Genomic DNA, 25,056 nt, shown 5'->3' with positions numbered 1-25,056 from the left:
GCCCGTATATATATATATATATATATATATATATATATATATATATTAGGGATGCACCGATACTGGTATCGGTATCGGGCCCGATACTGAGATCCTGTACTCGTACTCGTAGTCGTTAAAATGCCCCGATACCAAACGCCGCCAAATAAGATACCAAATAAGAGCATAACAACAGTTTCGAAGGGTTGTTTCACCCCAAACTGGAAATTCTGTCATCATTTACTCACTGTATAGTTCCAAACCCGTATGAGAAGATATTTTGAAGAATGCTGGTAGATATGGAATTTTTTTTCCCATACTATAGAAGTAAGTGTACACCAGCAACTTGTTGTTTACCTTTGTGTTCATACAGGTTTGGAAAAACTTGAGGGTCAGTAAATGATGACACCCTTTAACTACTGTAAAAGTGCACTTAGTAATGCAGTGATCTTGGATTTTGTACTGACACCTATTGTTGTGGATGAATGACAGGGCATTGATATAATGTTTACTAGGGTTTCCTAAGAGTTTTTATCATGTCATAAACATGCTAGAAGATTCCAAAGTGTGTGTTGCTTGTCTAATACTACAACACTAATATATATTCACAACAAATATCTTACTCTTTCACAAGACAAACAGCTGGAACTCTTTGAGAACTAAACGTCTCACTGATCGTTTCACCAACCAAACCACACAAAATTGTTCTTAGATCAGATCAAAGATCTGCCACAAGGCTCAAATGATCCCTGGCTATAACTGACTGATAGATGGATGCAGGGGAAGGATGTGTCCCCTGTTGTCAGTGCCACTCATCATTAGCACGTCATCCCACCTGGCTGTTGTTGCTGTGTGTCTCCCGCCTCCATCGGTTGCCTGCGGAACCACCGTCACTGAAGCTGTTGTGGAAAGCTGAGTGGGAAGGGCCTCAGCGTCTCAGCCACAGGCCCTTTGTGTGGTTAAAGGTCTTCTGGGAAAAAAATGACTCAGCCGACACTGGCAGACATTTTGTTATAGGTCTTGTGCTCTATTCAGTTACTGTTGTGATTGAGAGCTGACATTTCATGCTAGCGATTACACTTTTAGGATTAAAGACCCATTATTAAAAGATAAAACTAAAAGTCTTTAGTTGTGTCATTAATGAAGCTTTATTTGTGGTTTGCAAGGGGTGTATTGTCACCCTCTAAAGGGCTGATAAGGTATCTCAACTACTACTAGTATTGTTTCTGCAGTATACTGTGCACATATGCACATTTTCTGTATTCATGTTGCACACTACTGTTTGAAACATTTGTTGTTGAATAATATGTTGTTTCATATACTGGCTTGCAGTGTATAGTGCACCGTATTCACTATGTAGTCAGCATATTGTAACCTTTTCAGAAACAAAAATGGCTATTGTCGCTGTGAGATATTTAATGTGTTGTCCCCTCACATCTCATGGGTGATCGACTACAATGTCATTCTCCTCAACATAAATAAAGCAGAGCACCTGATTAACGGGAAAAGAAGTTGAATTGCTGAAAGAACATCTTGCAGAAGAACTGAATGTCTTCGTTCATTAGCAAAGACACAGAAAAGCACCAAATTAGAGTTGTTCAGTTGTCCAGTTTCATTCTTCAACTGCTTAGTTTGTGTTAGGTTAGGTTTATTTTAGCTGTTTTTAGGTAGTTTGAACTGTCAAAGGCTATTCTACAAAAAGATAATAAATCATTCTAATATAATATAGTTGTAGTATAATATAAATAAATATAGATAAACAATACAATTTAAAATAAATAATACAAATATATAACATAAGTACAGTATGTTTAATATTTTACGAAAAAAAATATAGTAGAGATAAATAGTGAAAATATATTAGAAAATTATATAAAGTATACAAATAAGTGAACGTACATTTGTATAAAAATAAATATGAATAGAAAACAAATTCTATAGAGATACTGTACAGTATTATTCTTTTTTGAATATGTGGAATCAGTTCAATATCATTATTGAATAAAGCTGATTTTTTTTTTTTTAAATTGGGTGATTTTTTTTTTCTTTAAAACCCTGCTAACCTTTTGCCATCAAAGCTCCCACGGGTACCTTGTTGAATTAAATTAGGTCTTTGACCACGTTTGCAACCAGCTTTGGAATTGTAAAACACTAACCTAAGATGAAAATAATTTCTACTTCGGAAATGATTGAAATATTTTATATTGTGTGGTCTGAATGTGTCCACAATATGTGATAATGTCTGCAAAATCCAATTGTAAATCTAAAGGACAGACAGAGGAGGGGACGTCAACAGGAAACTGCCTTCAGCACATTGATTGAGACCCATAATGCTTAGCAATCTGTGAAACGCATGTATCAGAGGTGCTGAGCGGTCATTCGATTAAGCCTTAAAATGTCTTTTAAAATTTCTGGCTGGTCAAAGGATGAACAAATCCATAAACTACAATGAGGTTTGTATTGATTGATGTGGGTTCTGGTGCTACATAGGCTACAGGAAGAATGTAATGACTCTGTCCAGACTGACTGATGGGAGACTTGCCAGTTAGAAATAAAATGGATGCTATAGGTCTCAAATGATTACAGAATTATGTTTTTGTTTGTTTCAAGTTTAAATTTAAGTGTCCACATTCTTTTGGACGATCACTTTAAGTCTTCTCTGGTTATTAAAGATATAGCGGCTGAAAATTCACATCCTCAGGCCATCCAAGATGTAGATGAGTTTGTTTCTTATTGGAGCAGATTTGTAGAAATTTAGCATTGTATCACTTGCTCACCAATGGATCCTCTGCAGTGAATGGGTGCCGTCAGAATGAGAGTCCAAACAGCTGATTAATAACATCATAATAATCCAGAAGTAATCCACACCACTCCAGTCCATCAGTTAATGTCTTGTGAAGTAATTGCATGTTTGTAAGATCAAATCCATCAAGACATTTTTTTTAACTTCCATAAGTCCTCTATCCATAATACTGCTTTCTCCAATGAAAAAGTCCTCTCGTCTGAATAAGGAGAGAAATATGCACAGATCAAGCACCATTTACAAGCAAAAACAGTAAAAGCATGCAGCCTTTCACTTCACAAGACATTAATTGAGGGACTACTTGTGGATTATTGTGGTGATTTTGTTTAGCAGCTGTTTGGACTCTTATTCTGACGGCACCCATTCACTGTTGAAGATCCATTGGTGAGCAAATAATGTAATGCTAAATTTCTTCAAATCTGTTCAGATGAAGAAACAAACTCATCCAGATCTTGGATGGCCTGAGGGTGAGAAAATTCCAGTAAATGTTCATTCCTTTAAATCTGATTAATTTAAATCGTTTTTAAATGAAAAATGCATTTAAAATGGCATCTCTGGGCATTAAAATAGTTATTAAAATGTAGGGACATTATTTAGTATGTTATAAAATAAATTGTACATAATGTTGGTGATTTCAGGTTTTACTATCCTTGCAGAGACATTTGTGTTTCACAGTATAGGCAAAACACACACACACACAGGCAGTGTATTTCTCTGTAGATGGTTAGACCGACCTGTTTCTTTGGTCCCTGCAAGGCCTTTGGGTTACAGAGATAAGACTGTCGCTGGAGGACATGGAAGCAGCTGCGTGCGTGTGTGTGTGTAGGAGTCTTGAGGTGACTGTCATTTCACATTAGAGGGTTTGGCTTCTCTGTCTTTCCTGTGATTTTCCTCCCATTTTGCTTGGTATGAACGTTCTCTCTATTTAACCTAAAACAAATCTGTGTTGTTTTTTCATCAAATTGTCTTCGCTCAGAGCACGCTGGAGAAGAAGCACAATCGTTTTAATGTCCCTCTTTATCTTCAGGCTTGATGTGAAGCGGAACTCCATTGTTAGCGTTTGATGTGAGCTGTAAGCGTTTTGTGGCACTCATGTTGGCAGGTGGTGTAATTGGGATTTGATTGAAAAGCCTTATGGGAGTTGGCAGGTGCACTCAAACAGTAGCTTGACGAAATGTTCATTAACAATGACCTCCTATTTAGTGGGCATGGAATCATTGTTGAAACGTGATTTTTGGTACAAGCAAGACAAGTCTTAAATACGTTTGAAATAGACATTTAATTTAATTTAAACAAACACCAGTCATTTTTGCTTTGTGTGTTTGTGTGTGTGTGTGTGTGTGTGTTTGTTGTTGTTGTTTTTTATATTTATAAAGTTTAAATTTATTGTAAATTTTATATTACATTTTATAAATTAAATTGATTTGATAAAAAGATTTTAAAAAACTTAGAAAAGAGAAAAATTTATATACACAGAAAGCGTATTACTTGCAAGTGTAATAAGTACACGGTATCGATGTTTCAAATAACGTTTGTGAAATAAAATGTCAAAACATGGGTGAAATAATGTAATTCCATCTTCATTCAGTGTAACAGATATATTTATGTAAAAATGTAATATTCTTTTTTAAAGTCATCTAATGATTCTTGATCTTAATATGCCTGACAAAGTTTTTTGTTATATGAACTATTCCTACTCTGAATGACATTTTGTTTCTGTAAATCATGGTTAAAAAAAAAAAAAAAGAATATTTTTTTATTAAAGAAATACTACTTGTTTTTGCATTGATGTTTTTTTAATATATATTTTCTTATTTATACCGAAATTAAATATATCAATGACAAAATTGCTTTCTTTTTATAAATACACAAATATAAATAAAACACACGAGAACACATACACACACACACACACACACACATATATATGATAAAACGGTAAAAATAATTCAAATGTAATCATTATAGTTTTCTATTACATTACTATAGTTTTTTGCTTCCTGTTTAAAATTGTGGACATCATATTGTTCATCAGTATTAACAAAGAAATAATTATTGGATATTTGGGGCACAGCATTGTTTTGAGAGCATGTGTGTGATTACCTTATCAGTTTTAGCGCGAGTTATTGTGGCGCTAACAAACTACAGTCCTGAGGGGGGCGATAGAGTTTATACATCTTTAGCATTGAACAGAATGTGCTGTTGTTACTGTAAATTACATTGCTACAAATATGTTGACAATTGAACATTTTTCAGCAGTTTTCCAGTTTGACCTGCAAGAGAAAATCAGAAAGTTGAAGAAGACATTAGCATATTCGCATCATGTATCATCAATTTTGTTGTTTGTGATGAATCAGGTAAAAACTGGGACCTGAGCGCCGCTCTCAATGACTATGAGCAGCTCCGGCAGGTTCACACTGCCAACCTGCCCCACGTCTTCAATGAGGGCCGTTACTACAAGCAGCCGGAGCGTAGCAGCACCCCGCAGCACATCAGCAAGCCTGAGCAATGCCCTCAGAAACAAGAGGACAACACTCAGGGTGAGCAAAGCTCTCTGACAGCTCCTCCTGTTGAGATTTATTGTTGTGTTTTGTCAATATTTTCTTCTATACCAGTTTAAAGTCATCATGAAATGAAAATTCATGCCCTGCATTTTCTTCATTTTTGATAATCCATTTCACTCTGCTGTACGCTACGGTATGGATAAAATGATCTATCGCTATCCCATTTTATCGTAATTCTAATATGCAGAGAATAAATATAAGTTAGACATTTGTTGACTGATTTCCCTGAGAATTCTAATCAGCCCAACAACAACATCAGCTCAACCAATGGTGTGAGTGAGGGGTGGAGCTATCTGTTTTTCTGACCAATGAATGCGGTTGTGTGGTGTTAGTGGCGCAAAAATTACACCCATCACTTTTCAATTGATTATGAAGCAATTTTGTATAGTACTAGATAATATTAGCATTCAAGACAACAAAGAACATTGGTAATGCATTTAAATTATTTTGGATTATAATATTTTGGCCTGGATTTAGGGCTGCGCGATATCGCAAAAAAATGTATCAACGATATAATGTTTCATATCGTTCGGTATCGATAATTATTGACATTTTTATAACCTTTTTTAAAACAAAGAGCAATAGGAAAAAAAATTACATTTAACCACTGTGTTTTTTCAAATTAACCCAATTTATTGAGACAAACAACAAATATTTTTAGTTTTAACAGTCAAACACGCAATAAAAATTAAACAAATATCTAATTTCTAATGTTTTATATGCAGATTAAATAGGTCTTAAGGAAACTTTTGGCTTGTCTCCCGAGGCCACAGGAGGGCGTAATGAGCAAAATAATGCAGCACATTTAAGTTGTCAACGCAAGGAAATAAATGTCTATAAAAAAACCTGCATTACGTCTAAATGAACTCATATAAATCAAATATAATTTCGTAAATTGCATAAACAATTATGAACAAAACAGCATCATGTATTTATGCATTTATGCAAAACAAACTTGTAGCTAATCAGCAGTAAGGGGCGTGTCTACTCATGATGTGGAGGAGGCAGAGAATGTTCAGTGCACAGGACGAACATTAGCGAGCCGAGCGACAGAAAGATAGAGATGGCGGATAAAAAACAAAAGAGGAAAACGTCTGCGGAACAAAAGAAGGTTTAAGGCAATAAGGCAAGAAGTAGGACCCGTGTAAATATCGGATCAGCTTTCCAGCGCTGGAGAGAACTCAAGGAGCGGAGGCCTGCGATCAGACGCCGAGGTTGCTTTGTTTCTTCTCGATAGGTGTGTAACACCGTGTCTGCACCGCAACAGCTAAAGTCTGTCTAGTACATTGGACGCGACAAAGCGAGCGTTGAAAATCATTTGAAATTTGTGTCAATACGTCATGAATAGAACGCAGCAGCAGTTTTCTGTCAGGGATTTGTCGTGCCGCGCCGCATCCAGTGTAGACCATAGATATGTATATATATCTGTGGTGTAGACAGCATCACTGATTATAATGAGTTCCATGTTTTTTTTGTCGCGCCGCACCTCTCGCGTCCGGTATAGACACGGTGTAACATTGGTTTTGCTTTGTTTCACATAACTAATCGTTGCCTGGGTTGCGTACGTATGTGTGGGGTGGAGCTATCAAAATAGGGGCGAGACCCTTTTGGGGTAGGGGCATGTTTGTTTTGGTGATTTCAAATATCAACACTGGCTACCAGAAATCACTTACCCCACCTTTAATACAAAGAGCCGAATCGCCCATCACACAGATTGCCTTCAAGAACATATGAGACGCAGTGAAAAGGAATAAACCTCCACAAGTTCGTGACATGTTTTCTAAAAGTTTAAACGGTTTTAACTTTGCATGGCTACATCTCTTGTGTGAGACGCGAGTGCAGCAGTCATATTTGTCTGTCTAAAAATGCACGGAATAAGCATATTCGTCTGCATAAATGTGTCTATGTGAATGGCTTGGTTTCGGTTTTCACCTAATCAAGATCTTCTCCGCATTGAGCTTCTATATTTCTCTAATATTTTGAATGCATAACACAGCAGCGGCGCATCTCGTGGGCTAGACTAACAAAACTGCAACAACGTCACTTACATCATTATCACCGCATCTCGCGCACCACTGATGACGCTCCCTCACGCACTCCTAACATTCAAATGCAAATGTGTATTTTAAATTCGACTAATATACATTTTTTTATTCACAATCTCCTCATCAGAGGCAGGCATAGCACTCAATTCAGCATGTGTTCGTGTTTGTGTGTGCTGTCTGCGTCACTCATAGCACGTGCCTATATCGTGCACTATATCAAACATTTATTATATCGTTATCGAAGGTGTACTGTCGATAAATATCGATACCATTTTATCGCCCAGGCCTAACTGGATTTCATTTTGCTTGGATTTGGTTGGATCCTGAAAGGTACTCCTGAAAAAAATATTATTGGTTTATATTATTTTCCCTGCCCATGTGGACTTTGTTATATCAGAAGCAAAAGAAGTAAAGGTTGAGAAAGTTATAACATTTACCAAAATTTAATAATTGTTTTTTTTTTAAATTAGGAAAATGTTTTTAATAATTAGCATATTTTCTTGTTTAAAAAACAAAAATTGATTGATTGATTGTCTTATTGTGCGGTAATGATTCATAATCATTAAAAACCCAGAGGAACATTTATTAAGAAAGTACATTTGTTTGAAATATGTATGAATAATTAGTTTTTTCTTTCCTCGCTCTCTCTTTCTTCCAGAGAAGCGTCTGTCCCGGGGCATTTCCCATGCCAGTTCTGCCATCATGTCTCTGGCCCGGCTGCAGGTGTCAGGGGATTGTGCCAGGGAGCAGTTCCCCCTGGAGATGCCCATCTACACATTCCAGCTGCCCGACCTGAGCGTGTACAGCGAGGACTTCCGCAGCTTCATTGAGCGTGACCTCATTGAGCAATCCACCATGGTGGCCCTGGAGCAGGCCGGTGAGCCCCAAACGCTGCTCTCAGATCAGCGGCAGAGTGAATCCCAGGCCTAGCCCTTCACTGCAGTGATGATAAACACAGATTTATGATCAGTACTAATGTCAGCTTAGATTGCATAAAACCAACTCGACTGCTAGAGTCAATGCAATACAACAGTGACAGAATTCATCTAATTTCTCATCTTGGATCAACAGGAAAACCTAGCCATAAACACAGACTTGCACTTCCTATACAAAAAAGCGCAATAACACCAACATTTAAATTAATCAGATAAATCAGATACAATTCTGACATGCTTTACATATATATATATTTTAGATTGTAATTACAATATGAGGCAATGACTTGACTTACTTTATTTATTTATTTAAAACTTACATTATTTTTTATTCTATAATAATAATAATAATAATAACAATAATAATTATTATTAATTATAATTTAAATAAAATGTATTATTGTTATTGTTCATTTATAATTATAGTTTTAATTTATTATTATTATTATTAAATTTAAATTTAGTATTTAAAAAATGTACCTTGAATTTTTATTTATTTTTATATAAAAATAAATATATATATATATTTAAGATTTAAAGGATATGTCATTCAGAGGATACAGATTCTGACATCCTTTAAAACATTTTTTAGTGAAACACAAAATAAATTCTGAAGATTGTAATTATAATAACAGTCAATGATTTGACTATCATTTATTTATTTGTTTGTTTAGAACTTAAATTAAATGTATTATTATTATTATACATTTATAATTATTTATAATAATAATAATTATTATTATTATATTTATAATTATTTATAATAATAATAATAATTATTATTATTATATTTAAATGTAGTATTTTAAAAAATGCCTTGAATTGTTATTGATTGATTGATTGATTGATTAAGATGTGTTATTAAATTGAATCTTTTGCTGAAAGTGGTACAAAACCATATAAACTCAAAGCTTAAAAAAATTGGCACGTGTTTTAAACTAGAACATTAATTAACAAAAGATCAAGTATTGCAAGGACGCATTTCCAGCCTGTGCAAGCAAAATACTATAGCGAAATGTTAACAGGTTGGACATGGCCTCAGGGCTTTGGAAATGCTTTTGGATTGTGGGAGGAAGACCCTATCCCAAGGGAGGGCAGAGGGGCTGAGGGTGGAGGCACTGACGTTCATCCACGGTGAGCTTCACCAGCTCCAGAGAAAAGAGTGGGCGAATGGTCAATGCCCAGTTCAAAACGCCTCAGGGCCCAGAGCTGCAGAGGACCGCTTATTCTTCCACTGCATGCCAGAAAAAGCGATGCTTAGTGAGCTATGCATTATAACTAAGCTAAACAAATATGTATTTTGGATTCAGGACCCAAAATGAACAGAAAACTCACAATCGACCAACACTAGGACAATCACAAACCACCAAACAGTGCCTGTGATGATTAAATAAAGATAATTGGCTGTATGACTAGAAACTTTTAAAGGTTGATTTTAGATATGAGAGCATGATGGGATGTTGGGTGATGTGTATTAGTCCATGTTTGACTTAAATTATTGTGTTTAAACCGTTCTGTAGGCCGTTTAAATTGGTGGTCCACCATGTGCACCAGCTGTAAGAAGCTACTACCGTTAGCGACAACAGGAGACGGCAACTGTCTTCTGCATGCAGCTTCTTTAGGTGAGACTTTCAGAATTCACGCTCATGCACACTTGTCACATGTATTGCATGAACACCTGGAAAAAAGAGAACCATTCAGTTCCTTTAAATAGAATCACTTCACCGTTGTATGTTTCTGAATAATATGGTGTCGTGTGTCTGGCTATCCGTGTTTCCAGGGATGTGGGGCTTCCATGACCGGGATCTGGTGCTGCGGAAGAGTCTGTATGCCATGATGAAGAGCGGAGCAGAGAGAGAAGCTCTGAAGAGGAGGTGGAGGTGGCAACAGACTCAACAGAACAAAGAGGTTGGCAACTAACACCTAAAATATACTTAAGTTCTGGCACGAATGCTTCGTGTATCTGTACAGCCAAACACTTAGCCTTTCAATATGTACTCCATCTGATAGTACACATGAACACAGGTGTTCAACACGTGTGCACTAAAAAGTTTAATATTGGTCCTTTAATAATCTTGGTCTAGATTTCTAGATCTCCACATGTAATGAGCGATAAAAGTGACTTTGTGCTCTTTTAAACTGCAGTTGCGTGTAACTATGGAAGCCCATTTCCGCCACTGAAAAAAAAAAAAAAAAGGTAATTGCAATTCTTTATCTTACAATTCTGACTTTTTTTTCTCACAATTGTGACTTTATAACATGGAATTGCAAGTTACAAAGTCAGAATTGTGAGATATAAACTCGCAGTTGTAAGAAAATAGCCAGTATTTTTTTCCCTCAAATTTTGACTTAACTCACAATTGCGAGTTTATATCTCTTCTTACAATTCTTTTCTACTTTTTAAATTATATTTATGGGCTTTTATGCCTTTATTGGATAGGACAGTAGAGAGCAGACAGGAAAACATTGGGTGGAGATAGGGGAATGGGGTCAGAAAGGACCTTAAGACGGGAATCGAGCTCGGGTCACTGCGAGCACAGTTACGCTATATATCTATATACCACAAGGTTAATTAAGCAAATTAACCACAAGACTATCGGTCCAGATATATCTCATAATTCTGAAAAATAAAGTCAGAATTCCGAATTTATATCGTGCACTACTGAGAAATATATGCAATTGTGAGAAAAAAGTCAGAATTGCGAGGTAAATTACCTTTTTTTTTTTTTATTCAGTGGCGGAAACAAGCTTCCAAATGTATCTCTAAATCCACTCACACAAGTACACATTAACACGTGCATCTATTATTGTTGCGTCTCCAGTTGTTGTTTCGTCTCATTCGTTTCATTTTTTACTGTGAAACAAGGGGCCAGTGTCGCCACTTTGTGGACAAACTATGGTAATGGCACAAAAAAAATTTGCATGTGCAAGAAAAATCTGGCTGCGCATGTACAGTATGCGTAGCCTATACTATGCTGAAGATTACATTTGACACAAACACTCTATGTATAGCCCAACGTACACTTATTCCCAATCCCAAGTATTCAAATCCATGTCACATGCAATCATGAAAACTGTATTAAAGGAAATGAATTAGCATTAATATTCACCGTTATCATTTTCCTTCTGTTCCCTTTCTGTCGGTCACTCCGAGTTACGTCAGTGACCGACGAACTGGGATCTCGCTTCGAGAGACCAATCGACTTTGAGCGTAAACTAAACGAGCCAATGCACATTGGCATGTGATAATTGCACCCAGCTGCTGCTCGTCACGGCACTAGCAGAAGTAGGCAGCAGGTGCAACACATATTTAGCTTTTCGCTTCGGAGCCGAGTGGTTGTTGACTGTTCTGCTCTACTTGTCATATTCGTGAGAGACTGACGAGCTACGAGTGCTCAGGGAGGAGCTTCTCGGAGTGTTGGTGTGACGGCGTGGCAGCAGTGGTTCCCCTGTGCGCTTCAGCACTAAAGAGCAAATTTCCCTTAAAGAGCATTCATGGGTGCGTCTTTGTAAAGACGACGGTGCACTTCTCTAAAGATGCCGTTTCACCCGTGCGTTTCTGGGTGTGGTCGTTACCTGGCGCAGGATGACAGTCACGATCTTTGCATTACGTGTTTGGGCATTGAGCATGCTGAAGCAGCCTTCGTGGATGAGTCATGCTGTCACTGTTGCGGTTGAGACTCCGATACCTCGAGAGGGGTGAAGTCCCCTTACCTATGCCCCAATCTAGTTCCTCTTCTGTTCCGCAGAAGAGGGCTACTTCGGTGAATAGGCAGGGTAACCTGAGGATTACAGTGGGGGCAAACCTGCCGAGTAAATCTCCGTGGGCCCCCCACTCCTCGGCCGGCCGTTTCATTCGGTGCTCCTCCGGATGACCAGATGTTGATTGCGGCATCGGAGGGTGAGTTGGAGTCTAGGGATGAGGACTCGGCTGCGTTGCCACCTTCGGGGAGAGTAGCGTTGACCGAGCCTGACCCAGAATTGACGGCTATGCTTTCTCGAGTGGAAACAGCCACCGTGTCCCGAACCGTCGAGGTTAGATGATTGGTATCTTAGGGTGGCCAGGGCTGGTTTTCAGCCCCCAACACATGCCAATTTTTTCACTAGGTCCTAGGTGATCTACCCCAGGCGGTAGTAGACACCATCACTTCAGCAAGAGCACCCTCCAAGAGGCGTGCCTATACCTGTTCATTGAATGGTGCTCTTCTCACCGGGAAGACCCCCAGGGATGCTCGATCAGAGCAGTGCTTTCTTTCCTCCAGGAGGGGTTGGAGCGAAGGCTGTCTCCCTCCATCCTAAAAGTGTATGTTGCCGCAATTGCCACACATCACGATCCTGTAGATGGTGAGTCTTTGGGAAAGCACGATCTGATCATCAGGTTCCTGAGGGGCATGAGGAGACTAAATCCTCCTCGCCCTAACCCAGTACTCTCGAGGCTAGTTGTCCATATGTTGTGATCCCCACAGTGATCCCATGTGTGTATTCTTCCACGGTACGGCTCACCTCTTGGTGAGCCCGTGTCTTTCCCTTGGCAGACTCCGCTCTGCCGTCCCTGCAATTCCTGACGGTGTTGTCTCCCTCCTAACTGGGCCGGAGCCACCTCAGAGACATTCCATATGTTGTACTGCCCTTAATGCCCAGTCCATATGTGTAATCTCCACATTATACCTCCCTGCGGGCAGGATGTGGATTCCGCAGCGTCCCTGGAAAGGGTACACTTTCCCAGTGTTATCCAATAGGTCTTACTGTATGGGTCTAGTGGAACAACAGTAATAGACTCTCTCCACGTAATCCCTGTGGGGGGGGGGGACCAGGTGGCTTACTAGTGGGGCTGGGTGTCGATTCAGATGTCCCGATTCGATTTCGATTCACAAGCTCTCGATTCGATTCGATTCTCAATTTTTTTGATTACATTCAGTGAATATAGTTTTAATACAAATGTTATTGATATTTCTAAAAAATGAAGAGTAAACATCAGTTTACAAATGGTGAATTAATAAAAAGAAATTAAGAACCACACGGCTATTTTAAACCTATTCTTTTTTTGTATAGGGTCCTTTTTAAAACAATAATAGGGCCCAATAAAATGTTCTTAATTTTCTGGTAATCAGATGAAGGCATAAAACATAAATTTAATTGATCCTAATCAAATTAAAATTAAACCCTTTTATTTTTTGGCAAACAAAGTGCGGCACAACAACTTTACTTTTACTGTTAAAATTAAAAAGAAAACGTGATTATTCCTTTAAAAATAAAGATTTATTAATATGTATTAGCAGTAGTAGCATTGAGTCTTAAGACTGCTAAATAGTAATATATTCTGACAGTAGAATGTAATTCGCGCTTTAGTATGTGTGTAGTAAACAAAAAAGTGCGCCGCACCATCCGCCATTCATTCATTGCGGAAATCATGGCGCCTTATGCGTGATATCAAATGCTTCCGCAGATTTATAATATTACTATAGCATTTCACCTGAGCATTGCGAATTGCGCGTATGGCCATGATAAGCGCTGAATGAATGACAGGATTTCTGTTGTAACATCGCGCAAGGTAAATAAGGGTGACATCTAGTGGAGAAGACTAATGATAAGATTCATGTTAATCAGATCTTGTTTTAAATGTGTGCTGAAATAAATACTGGAAAAGATCGGTTCGCGGCTTTTGAGAATAGATATCGAATCGACGTCATTTAAAAAAATTATTAATCGGAAAATCGATTATTTTTTTGCCCAGCCCTACTTACTAGCGGCGCTGGAAGGGGCAGTATCCATGGCGCTTTGGCAGAGATCGCAGTTCGTCGGTCACCGACGTGACTCGGAGTGACCGACTGAAAGGGATCGTCTCGGTTACGCATGTAACCCTCGTTCCCTGAAGGAGTGAACGGAGACGTCATGTCCCGTCGCCATGGCCGCTGTACCACGTCACTGGCTCGGCTCATCAGTGAAAACCTGAATATACGTTACACCTGCTGCCTACTTATTCTCGTGCCGTGACGAGCAGCTGTTGGATGCAATTATCGCATGCCAATGTGCATTGGCTCGTTTAGTTTACACTCAAAGTAGATTGGTCTCTCGAAGCGAGATCTCAGTTCGTCGGTCACTGACGTGACGTCTCCGTTCCCTCCTTCAGGGAACGAGGGTTACATACTTAACCGAGACGTTTCTGTTATGATGATCGACAGATGTAAGAGTAGAAATGTAATAAACTTCCTTGAACAAATTTTTCGCCATTTTGTAATTAGCCTAGTAAGTTTTAGCATCTGTTTAGCATGTTAGCATCTGTTACACAATTCTTCAAACATACCAAAAATATCATTTTTATATATTTAATCTTCAAAACATACTACCACTAAGTACCTTTAACTTTTTTTTTTCATAGATAAACTACCGATTTCCTCACTGTACTAAATAGGAAATATCAGCAATGCATATTATGCTAATATTGTGTTTATGGTAGTTTTGGTTTGCGTTTATGCATGTTTCTTTTTAGTCCTGAATTTGTCTTCTTAGCTGCCTACTTTAACGCAATTAAGGAAATAAATCAATTACTAAAAAGATTTGATCTATTTTATTTATTGCAATTTAAAATGTTGTAACTAGCCAAAAAAGTTTTTGCTACTATGTTAGTAATAGACAAGGTCTCAAACATACTGTTTTAATTGATTTACATATTATTTATTTACATATTAAAACTATCCTTACCACTTTTTTTGTTTAGTTAAACTACACAGCAGTGCATGTTATGCTAATATGGTGTTAGCTGTAGTTTGGTTTGTGTTTACACAGGCATGTTTCTTTTTAGTCCTTGATTTGTTTCTTTTGGTGCCTACTTAGATGTTACAAGCACAATATATGCACTTCCTAGTTTGTAAAGTAGTTTGGTAAGAATCTGTCTGCCAAGAGTGTAGTTGTAAAGCGTAAACATTAGCCTGCAGTACATAATGGTTCTCCCCATAAACACTTCTGCAGATTAGCTTGTGTATTTCCTGCACAGCTTTTAGCGTAAGAGCTTATTGCTGTAACAGCATACCGGAGGACAGGAAATCAGCAGTGTGATCGATAGCAAATCCTTGAATTCTTTATTAGCTGCACTGTTTTCATTGTAATGAAGGCCCGGAGCTCTTAAATCAGCTTCTGCTGAACGAGTATCAGTGATTAAAGCTGTAAGAAACGAGTGGGTGTGGATGAAGTGGAAAAAAAGAGAGGTGAAGGAGAGCGAACGAGTGGGTGTGTTTCCTATAGAACTTGTGCATATTGATGCCATTGAAATAAAACAGACTATAAACCTGAACAAAACTGCATGTGCAGAGGAAAAAGAAATGTATTTGTTAAATACGTTCAGAGGTTTTCGCTTACGTTTGCGCAACCTCCTCCTCCATTTACTAACAAAATGTTTTAACTTGCTGTATGTGTATCAACGCCTACAAATGCAAAAATTATGCGAACTGCCAAATGACAAATTTAGCAATGAGACTATAGAATGTTGTCAAACTTATTTTTAGCTTAGTCAGTATTGTCACCACTGAGAGAAAACATTGTATAACTGTATTCCATTTAATCATTTAGCCATTTCTATGTAGCCTATGTAAAATAGGAAATTATATTTAAAAATTCCAATAATTTTGTAAATAATTTATTAAATTTTTCCAAATATTATGCATAATATAAATACAGAAAATGACTAAAAAATTATATTAATAATAAAAAAAATTATAATAAATATGTACACAATTTAATTAAGATTATAAAAATAATGCAAATTTTAATAATACAATTCAATTAATATAAATTGTCTATATTTTTCAAATAACCATTTTTCTTCTAGGACATAGCAGTAATCTATCTGTCTTTCTACAACACAGTATAAATACAAATATGTCTATAAAATATGCATAATATACCTACAAAAAATAGTAAAAAGAGTATTAATTAAAAATGTCATCATTTATTATTAAATGTAAAATGATTTAATTATAAATGAATTATAAAATTGTATAAAATTATATTTATTTATATTTTTAAATTATAAAAAATATTAAATATTTAATTTGATATAAAAATAACATTTAAAAACATTCTATATAAATTAATTATTAATATTATATTATTATATATTTAATGCTTTGTATATCTTGAGTGATTGGTTTTTAATAAACATGAAGTATTAATTTATAATCTGAGAACAGGCGGTTTTGATGGGTGTGATGGATATAAAATGGGACATCTCCAGTGGAATGTCAAGTGAAAATGTTACAAGTAATGTTGTGGGAAATGTTGTAAATCAGCGATATATTCTCTCTGTAGTCGGGGCTGGTGTACACCGAGGAGGAATGGGAGAGAGAGTGGAACGAATTGCTGAAGCTGGCCTCCAGTGAGCCACGCACACACTTTAGCAAGAACGGCAACTCCAGCGGAGGGTAATGCTCACCCACACACCCTCACATATATAGACAGTTACATCTTGTTATGTCACATTCGGTTGTCTTTCCATTCCCACCTACTGTATAGATGTTTAACTACAAACACTTCCTCTTATGCAAATTGTGTAACCATTTACAACAATAGTACAATTTACATAAAATGCTCCTACACACGTTTACTCATTATAACATACTCATACATACGTTACTATGTATATGTATGTACATTTTTTAAGGCATTAACCAGTATGTCATAGGTGATGTGTAATAATTTCCACTTTAAAGTTCAAAGTTTGGATATAATGCACTCAAAACTAATGACAAACTATGGAGTGTCCCAATACGCCCAGCTACGGTTCCCACAGACCCGCTCACTATGCACTGCCATTAGAGGCCACTAGAGAGTAACTCCATCCAGTAACCTCTTAACTCGTGACCTTTAGATGGACACTATGCCATTAGACAAAACACAAAGAACCCATCAATAACCTTCTTTTGCTATATAGGGGACTGTTATAATGCATGGAGAAGAATGCAGTGAAGTTGAGCTTATTTTGTGGTTGAAAAATCACTTTGTGTTTATTTAAATGTGTGACACAGCCACCTGGTGGCAGTGGTTTGAGTGTTACGTTATTTTTTTAGCTTCATACTGCTACTCTTTCTGCAGTATGTATACTGTGCACAGTATGTACATTTTCTAAATGTGTGGAACGCTGCGTCCCACAATGCGTCCCACAAGGCACAATATAAATATGTGCCTCCCATTTCTAGTGGGAGAAATGAACCAAAGGTAATATCAGCCTTAATTTCTTAATCATCTTTAAAAAGGCTTTAAAAATCGTTTATTTATTTATTTTTAACACAAATGGGAATTTGGGGTGAAATAATTTTAAATATGTATTGTTTAAAATTCAAAATTATTGAAGATATAGTTCACCAAAAATCCTAATTCTATTATCATTTACTGAGCCTCATGTCTTTCCAAGCCTGTGTGAAGTCAATAGGGTCCAATGCAGTGTTACTTTAATATTATTTATGTACTATTATAGTTTTTATTAACATTTTGAATTAGATTTTATCTTTATATTTTAGTTTTAATTTTTATTTAATTCATGTTTCATTTTTTATATTTGTATATGTCATTTTTACTAGTGTTTGTTTTGTTTCACTTACTAATGTTAGTACTTCAACGTATTCCAGTTAGTTGCTGAGGCAACATTTCTAATCTTCATTTAGTTGAAGTTTTTTTTAAATCCAGTATTTGCATTTTATTGTTTCTTTTATTTTATTATTTTATTTCCATTAACAAAAATATTTCGTTTTAGTCAATGATAACAGCAGTGGTCCAGTGTTTTTTGGACCTCAACATTCTTCAAAATATCTCCTTTTTTGTTCTATAGAAGAAATAAAGTCATGCAGGTTTGGAACGACATGAAAGTGAGAAATGTTATGGGTGAACCATTCAATTTCCAAGATAATAACAAAGTAGCATGCTAATGTTTGAAGCATTTATCACTGCTTATTATTGTTACACATACTGTTTTTATTTTAAAAGTAGCATCCAGTATATACTGTGTAATGTAGTATACAGAAACAGTACGCAAGTATTTCTTCATGAATACCCATAGTTCTGAAAGAATCATAGTGGATTTAGAAAGTGATTCAGATTTTTCTGAAATTTGTCCTTCAAATCCATAACCACGGAACTGGAAACACTCACCTTAAATATGAAGTGTGTGCTTTTTCATTGTTAAAATATTTTTTCCTTTCTCAGTTTCACATGCAGAGACAACTATAAGTAAACCACTTGTAGGCCGATTCTTCTCAAAAGTGTAACTTTTAATAGTGAGTATTCCGACCAGCCCAGCATAGCAACACTGGTTCAACCAATAGCATGCATTTGGAATTTTTGTTCGACCAATGGCAGACAGGAGGAGTGTTTGGGTAACCTGTTTGAAAACAGTCCATAGTTTTGCAGTTCCATTTGGTGACGCTAGTGCTGCAGAAGTTATTTCACCTTTAACTGAGCGTGTCAACCAGTACAGTTGATCTCAGGTCACAGATCAGCGTAGTGGAAACTCTGCGCTGGCAGACAGCAGTTTGGTTTGGTTTCTCCTCTCAGTAGTGTTAACTGAAGCGCTGTGGTCGAAAGAGTTTCGACCAAATCTTGCTTCAGGAGGAAACTTACCCCTTACCTTTAATCTGCCTTCTGAAGTAACGCTGACTTGAAGTGAAAGCATCAACCGCCAGGTCTCTGGTCATGCCTCAGAGTCTTCTGGATTGGAAAATATATAGCTTCCTGTTTTTCTCAGAGCGATCACAGTTCTGTCTACTCTCATAATAGTTAGCTAAATATGAACTGGTTCCTTATTTGACTTGTGTAAAAAAAACAAAAAAAACATTGAAATGACTCTGCATGATGAAGAATAATCCAGTTAGTGATGGTACTGTGCATGAAGGATATTAGTTGGAGAGGTTTGCCTTTTAAAAAGCTTTTTATGTGTTTGGCTGCATTGCCACAATGGAAAAAGGAAGGTTTTTATTATGCTGGACTCTTACAATATGACAAATATGTCAGACGCTTTCATTTTAAAGGGATAGTTCACCCAAAAATGAAAAATCTGTCATTAATTGCTCACCTTCAGGTCGTTCCAAACCCCTAAGACCTTTGTTCATCTTCAGAACACAAATTAAGATATTTTTGATGAAATCCGAGAGCTTTCTGACCCTGCATAGACAGCAATGCAACTGACAAGGTCCAGAAAGGTAAGGACATCATTAAAATAGTCCATTCTGTATGCAAAGAAAACAAAAATAATGACTTTATTCAACAATTTCTTCTCTTCGTCGTGGTACTGTCATGAACGTGTGCCAAACACTGATACGAAAGAGAAGAAATTGTTGAATACATTTATTTTTGTTTTCTTTGCGCACAAAAAGTATTCTCATAGCTTCATAAAATTACAGTTGAACCACTGATGTCAGGACTATTTTAATGATGTCCTTACTACCTGTCTGGGCCTTGAACATGGTAGTTGTGTTGCTCTCTGGTCGGAAAGCACTCGGATTTCATCAAAAATATCTTAATTTGTGTTCCAAAGATGAACGAAGGTCTTACTGGTTTGGAACGAAATGAGGGTGAGTAATTTATGACAGAATTTTATTTTTTTGGTGAACTATCCCTTTAACTCCAGCATCAATACTGTAGGTGATATATTTAAATTTGATACTTTTTAAATGTTTTCATGACATAATTAGGTACAATATGTTATGTTGTTATGTTATTGAATATGCGGTATGAGGTGTTATATTGTTATGTTATTACTTGTTTTCTGATGGCAGCGTAGATGTTTCGCCACCCACAGTATGAGTGTGTGTGGTTTGGTGGTTAGTACTGATAAAGTGCTTGAAATGAGTAACTGTTTTTTAAAAACATACAATTCCATTTCTATTATTTTTTGTTTTTTTCAAATACGCATTTTTCACATCCTAAGCATGCTTTGCATGGTATTTTAAAAAAAGTAGTAGGCATATGCAGTAAGCTAGAGAAGTGTGTCCATTCTGAATGGAGGTGTAGTTCATTATAATAATGGATTTAGAAAATATGATTATCCAAATTTTCTCCTTCAAATTCTTATGCAGTTTTATATAGCCAGCCAGGTCAAGTCTAAAGCTCACTTGAATCAGTTGTCAATCTTTAGACATACCATTATGGTAAATTGGAAGCTGCTGTACCTTGGTTTAATTTTCTTACTTGCACCAATAAACAAAGAATCATATTGTTTGTCAACTATGTCACTGTAAGTGTATGTGTGCCTCCTAAAGGGTGGATAACTCAGAAGACCCGGTTTACGAGAGTTTGGAGGAGTTCCATGTGTTTGTTCTGGCCCATGTTCTGAGAAGACCTATCGTGGTGATTGCTGACACTATGCTCAGAGATTCTGGAGGGGAAGGTAAGACTCACAATCCAACAGCTCAACCAAATTTGCTTTACCAGCTAGAAAATGTGCAGTTTTTTATTTATACCACTAGAGGGCTTCATAGTGTTTTCTATTTAAACCCTATTTCAATGGCAAACAACTTTATTTTCTAGTTGAAAACCAATTAAAGCTGTTATCAAGAGTTATTAAAGACCTGATAACTCAACTTTGTGTGACTGTAATTACATGCTTGAATGCTTTTAAAGGATTACAAATTAAAATTCTGTCATTACTCACCCTCATGTCATTCCAAACCATGACTTTGTTACAAACTTCAGCGTGCATACTTCAAAACTGACACAAAGCAGAACATTTGAGTTGACCAATATATTGCCAGTCTTCTGAATCCATATGGAAGTTGTATGTGAGAAACTTTCACATAAACTTTCAAAACATTTCAATGAATCAATTCAAGATTCTAAATGATTCATTCACAAATTCGGACTGACCCAAAGATGATCCACTGGAGGGGAAGATTAGCCATGTTTTTTTTTTTTAGATGAATTATTTCTTTAAGATTCAATTCCACCAATGTCAATGAAAATTTTAGTATAAATTTATTCTTTAACTTTTTATAATAGATTCATTTAAGTGTCATACAGACAAATTAACCATTTGTTGTTCTTATCTTGCAGCTTTTGCACCCATTCCCTTTGGAGGGCTGTACCTGCCATTGGAGGTGCCTCCAAACCGCTGTCACTGTTCCCCACTGGTGCTGGCCTACGACCAAGCCCACTTCTCTGCCCTGGTGTCCATGGAGCAGAGAGACCAACAGAGAGAGCAAGGTAGACACACAGCAGACTGAATCAAACAATCACATAACATGATGATACAGCCGGGGTTAAGTAACTGTCTAATTTATGTAGGCTGTAAAGGTTTTGCTGTTAATTCCAGTCAGATGCTTTAGGAGAGGAATGCTAAGTAGATTAAATAGTTTTACCGGCAATAATTTAGTACCCAAAACTTATTTAAAATCTGTTTTAGATATAGATAGACAGATATTGAAGTAAATACAAGCCACTTAGTCAACTCTTAGACAACAAAATGAAGCATCTGGAGAAATAGCATAAAAACAGTATCCGTATTGATATTGGATATTTAAAGGTGCAATAGGTGATTGTCTTCAGAAACATTTTTTGTTATGCTGGTTGAAAGTCTCTTCACATCCCAATAGCAATCATTAAGTTAAGAGGTCTGAATGTATTTATCTGTATTTATACATTCTGTGAAAGGCGTAGGACCAAGAAATGTTTGTCCAAACAAAACGCTCGGTCCGAGCGTTTTAATTGGCTTTCCTACCTGCCTGTCAAGGTATGTATTAGCATACCTCTGTGCACCCGGTTCGCGCAGACAGGATACGTCATCAGCACGTTTACGCACGCTGTGCAGACAGAGCGAGAATGGCAGACAAACATCAACAACCCGATCTTCCTTCCTGGTATTGTAGTACTTTTACTAACTGTATAATAAAGTTTTCTCACCAGTGAATGACACATGATGTAACCCAACGCGGTTCCCAGTTACAGTCCTCGCTCCTCCCCGCTCTGCATATTTTGCATGTCTGGCTTAGTTAACACACCCAATTCAGATAACCAGCTCGTTAGAAGTGACCTACGTGCATGAACTGTTCCGATTGACATGCTCCCTACACAGGGGGGCGTGAGAAATGGAATTGGGAACCGCTGTAGCCTATTGTTGTAATGTTGTCTCTGGTATTCTGGTCTGTGAGCGTATGTGCGTTCAGGGGGCGTGACTTTGGACAGGGATTGCAGGGAGGGTGGGACGTTCGCTTTCAGTGCTATCAGGCTAAAGTTAGCATTTTCCTAGATCTCCTACTGTACCTTTAAAGCTGCAGTCCATAAGTTTTGCCTCTTTGTCGCCATCTCTGTTTGAAAACCTGCAATTGCTGCTGTTTGTGGAATTATCTAGCTTGTGTGCGTTGTGCACCAGCACGGCTCCAGTGCGGATGAATCTAATGTTTTGAGGAGTATGTGTGGCAGTCAGTCACCGCACCGGTGTGGATATTCACTGAGAGGTTATTATGTGAGTATAGGGGAGCATAAGTCTAAGTGGACGTCCATGACATGCAGAGTTCCACAAGGCTCAATTCTTGCACCGCTCTTGTTTAGCCTAGTCAAATAATGAGAAAGAACCAAATCGCCTATCACAGCTATGCAGATGATACCCAGATTTACCTAGCCTTATCTCCAAATGACTACAGCCCCATTGACTCCCTCTGCCAATGCATTGATGAAATTAACAGTTGGATGTGCGAGAACTTTCTTCAGTTAAACAAGGAAAAAACTGAAGTCATTGCATTTGGAAACAAAGATGAAGTTCTCAAGGTGAATGCATACCTTGACTCTAGGGGTCTAACAACTAAAAATCAAGTCAGGAATCTTGGTGTGATTCTGGAGACAGACCTTAGTTTCAGTGGTCATGTCAAAGCAGTAACTAAATCAGCATACTATCATCTCAAAAACATTGCAAGAATTAGAGGTTTTGTTTCCAGTCAAGACTTGGAGAAACTGGTTCATGCCTTTATCACCAGCAGGGTGGACTATTGTAATGGTCTCCTCACCGGCCTTCCCAAGAAGACCATTAGACAGCTGCAGCTCATCCAGAACGCTGCTGCCAGAATTCTGACTAGAACCAGAAAATCTGAGCATATTACACCAGTCCTTAGGTCCTTACACTGGCTTCCAGTTATATTTAGGATTGATTTTAAAGTACTTTTACTCATTTATAAATCACTCAATGGCCTAGGACCTAAATACATAGCAGATATGCTCACTGAATATAAACCTAACAGACCACTCAGATCATAGGATCTGTCAGTTAGAAATACCAAGGGTTCACACAAAACAAGGGGAGTCTGCTTTTAGTTATCAAATCTAACGATCACTTAGCTCATATTACATCAAACCGTGCAAATTATTATTATTGTTATACTTTATTCTCAAATTATTAATGTTAACAACATCAGCATTGCCTCAGATTTCAATTTCTGTACAGTCTAATCTCTAATTGTCATACCATTCGAATTTCATATTAAGAAATTCTTTTAACCCAAAAAGCTAATTATGCTCCCTTCGAACTGGTTGTCTTTAAAATACAAATCTTGTGTAATCCCAGGCTATCTGTAATCAGAAGCACATTTAAAACTGGAAAATAATTTAATTTCATTCACATGTGTTTCATAAACACATAATCCTTTCTGGATTACAATCCGCCATCAAAATGATACATTTAATTATTCCAGCTGCTGTGAGAAAAGGCTATAAACTATCCTCCACCTGCAGGATCCTCACATGCGATAGCCTAGTAGCCGGGACAACTTCTATATGTTTACAGACGTGACGTAATGATGTGACAGCATGCTCGAATTTCCCGCGAAAACCTACCTGTACCACTCAAATTAGAAAACATTATTATAAGATAACCATTGTGAATCGGGCTAAAGTGAGGCGATAGTTTTGAACACTGGTTGGTTATGTATTGATTTCGGATCATTTTTAACCAAACAAAGTTACGGACTGCAGCTTTAATTTAATTCACATATTTTTACATTTAGATTACCTTTGCCATCATACAACACTCAATTAAATTTAATCATCAAAACATGAATAATAACACTGTTAAATGTAATCTTTAAAAAAATATCCAGTTTTAAAAATGCACTTTATAATGTTGTGATGTGGTGCCTAAATGCAGTTTTTTAGCATTTAATTAATTGATTTTTTAAATATTTTTTATACAAAATAGTATAGAAATCATCCATTTATGTGATGAAAATAAAGAAAATAATTATCTATTTATTTTTAATGCGTGACTAATATAAATTTTATTTTTCTTGTTTAATTCACTTGATGGGGAGATTTTTGTATTTATATTTATTTATGTTTTTATTTATTTTTTGTGTGTACAGATGGAATACCTCCATTTTATATGGAATTTATCTATAGCTTATCTATAGAGGAAATTGGTGGCTTATCAACCTTTTTTTAAATGTGTCATACTGGATATCATTAACATTAATTTATATTATATTATATTATAACAAATTGAATTTTTTTTTTTACATAATCTAATGTTGAAATTCCCATGTAGTATTACTTCAGGTTCATTGATCACTCTTGAACTTCAGGTATTCCATGCATATTGAAAATTGGCATACTCTGCACATTTTGTATACTGCATACTTTAGAATTAGTATGAAAAGCATATTAGTATCCAATTCTGAATACGTGTATAACCCTGAAGTGTAATTATTTTGTTTGCTGGTTCATTCATTCCATTATCTAGATTTTTTTGCAAAAATGGACTTCTA

General features: G+C 36.7%; 1 protein-coding gene across 1 annotated transcript in view; it reads left to right on the top strand.

The window, feature by feature from the left end:
- Positions 1-25,056, top strand: part of LOC107598848 (OTU domain-containing protein 7A-like) — an 84,940-nt gene that overhangs the window by 49,025 nt on the left and 10,859 nt on the right. The window contains exons 4-10 of the mRNA XM_016290290.1: positions 5,140-5,322; positions 8,050-8,268; positions 9,847-9,948; positions 10,107-10,234; positions 16,631-16,743; positions 20,572-20,699; positions 21,362-21,511. Of these exons, the coding sequence (XP_016145776.1) occupies positions 5,140-5,322; positions 8,050-8,268; positions 9,847-9,948; positions 10,107-10,234; positions 16,631-16,743; positions 20,572-20,699; positions 21,362-21,511 (1,023 nt within the window). The remainder of the gene's footprint in view (positions 1-5,139; positions 5,323-8,049; positions 8,269-9,846; positions 9,949-10,106; positions 10,235-16,630; positions 16,744-20,571; positions 20,700-21,361; positions 21,512-25,056) is intronic.

The sequence above is a fragment of the Sinocyclocheilus grahami genome, unplaced genomic scaffold (genome assembly GCF_001515645.1).
Source record: "Sinocyclocheilus grahami isolate Dianchi unplaced genomic scaffold, SAMN03320097.WGS_v1.1 scaffold257.1, whole genome shotgun sequence".
NCBI classification, from domain to species: domain Eukaryota; kingdom Metazoa; phylum Chordata; class Actinopteri; order Cypriniformes; family Cyprinidae; genus Sinocyclocheilus; species Sinocyclocheilus grahami.
The sequence above is the reverse complement of the archived record's forward strand: the minus strand, read 5'-3'. Positions and strand labels throughout refer to the sequence as shown.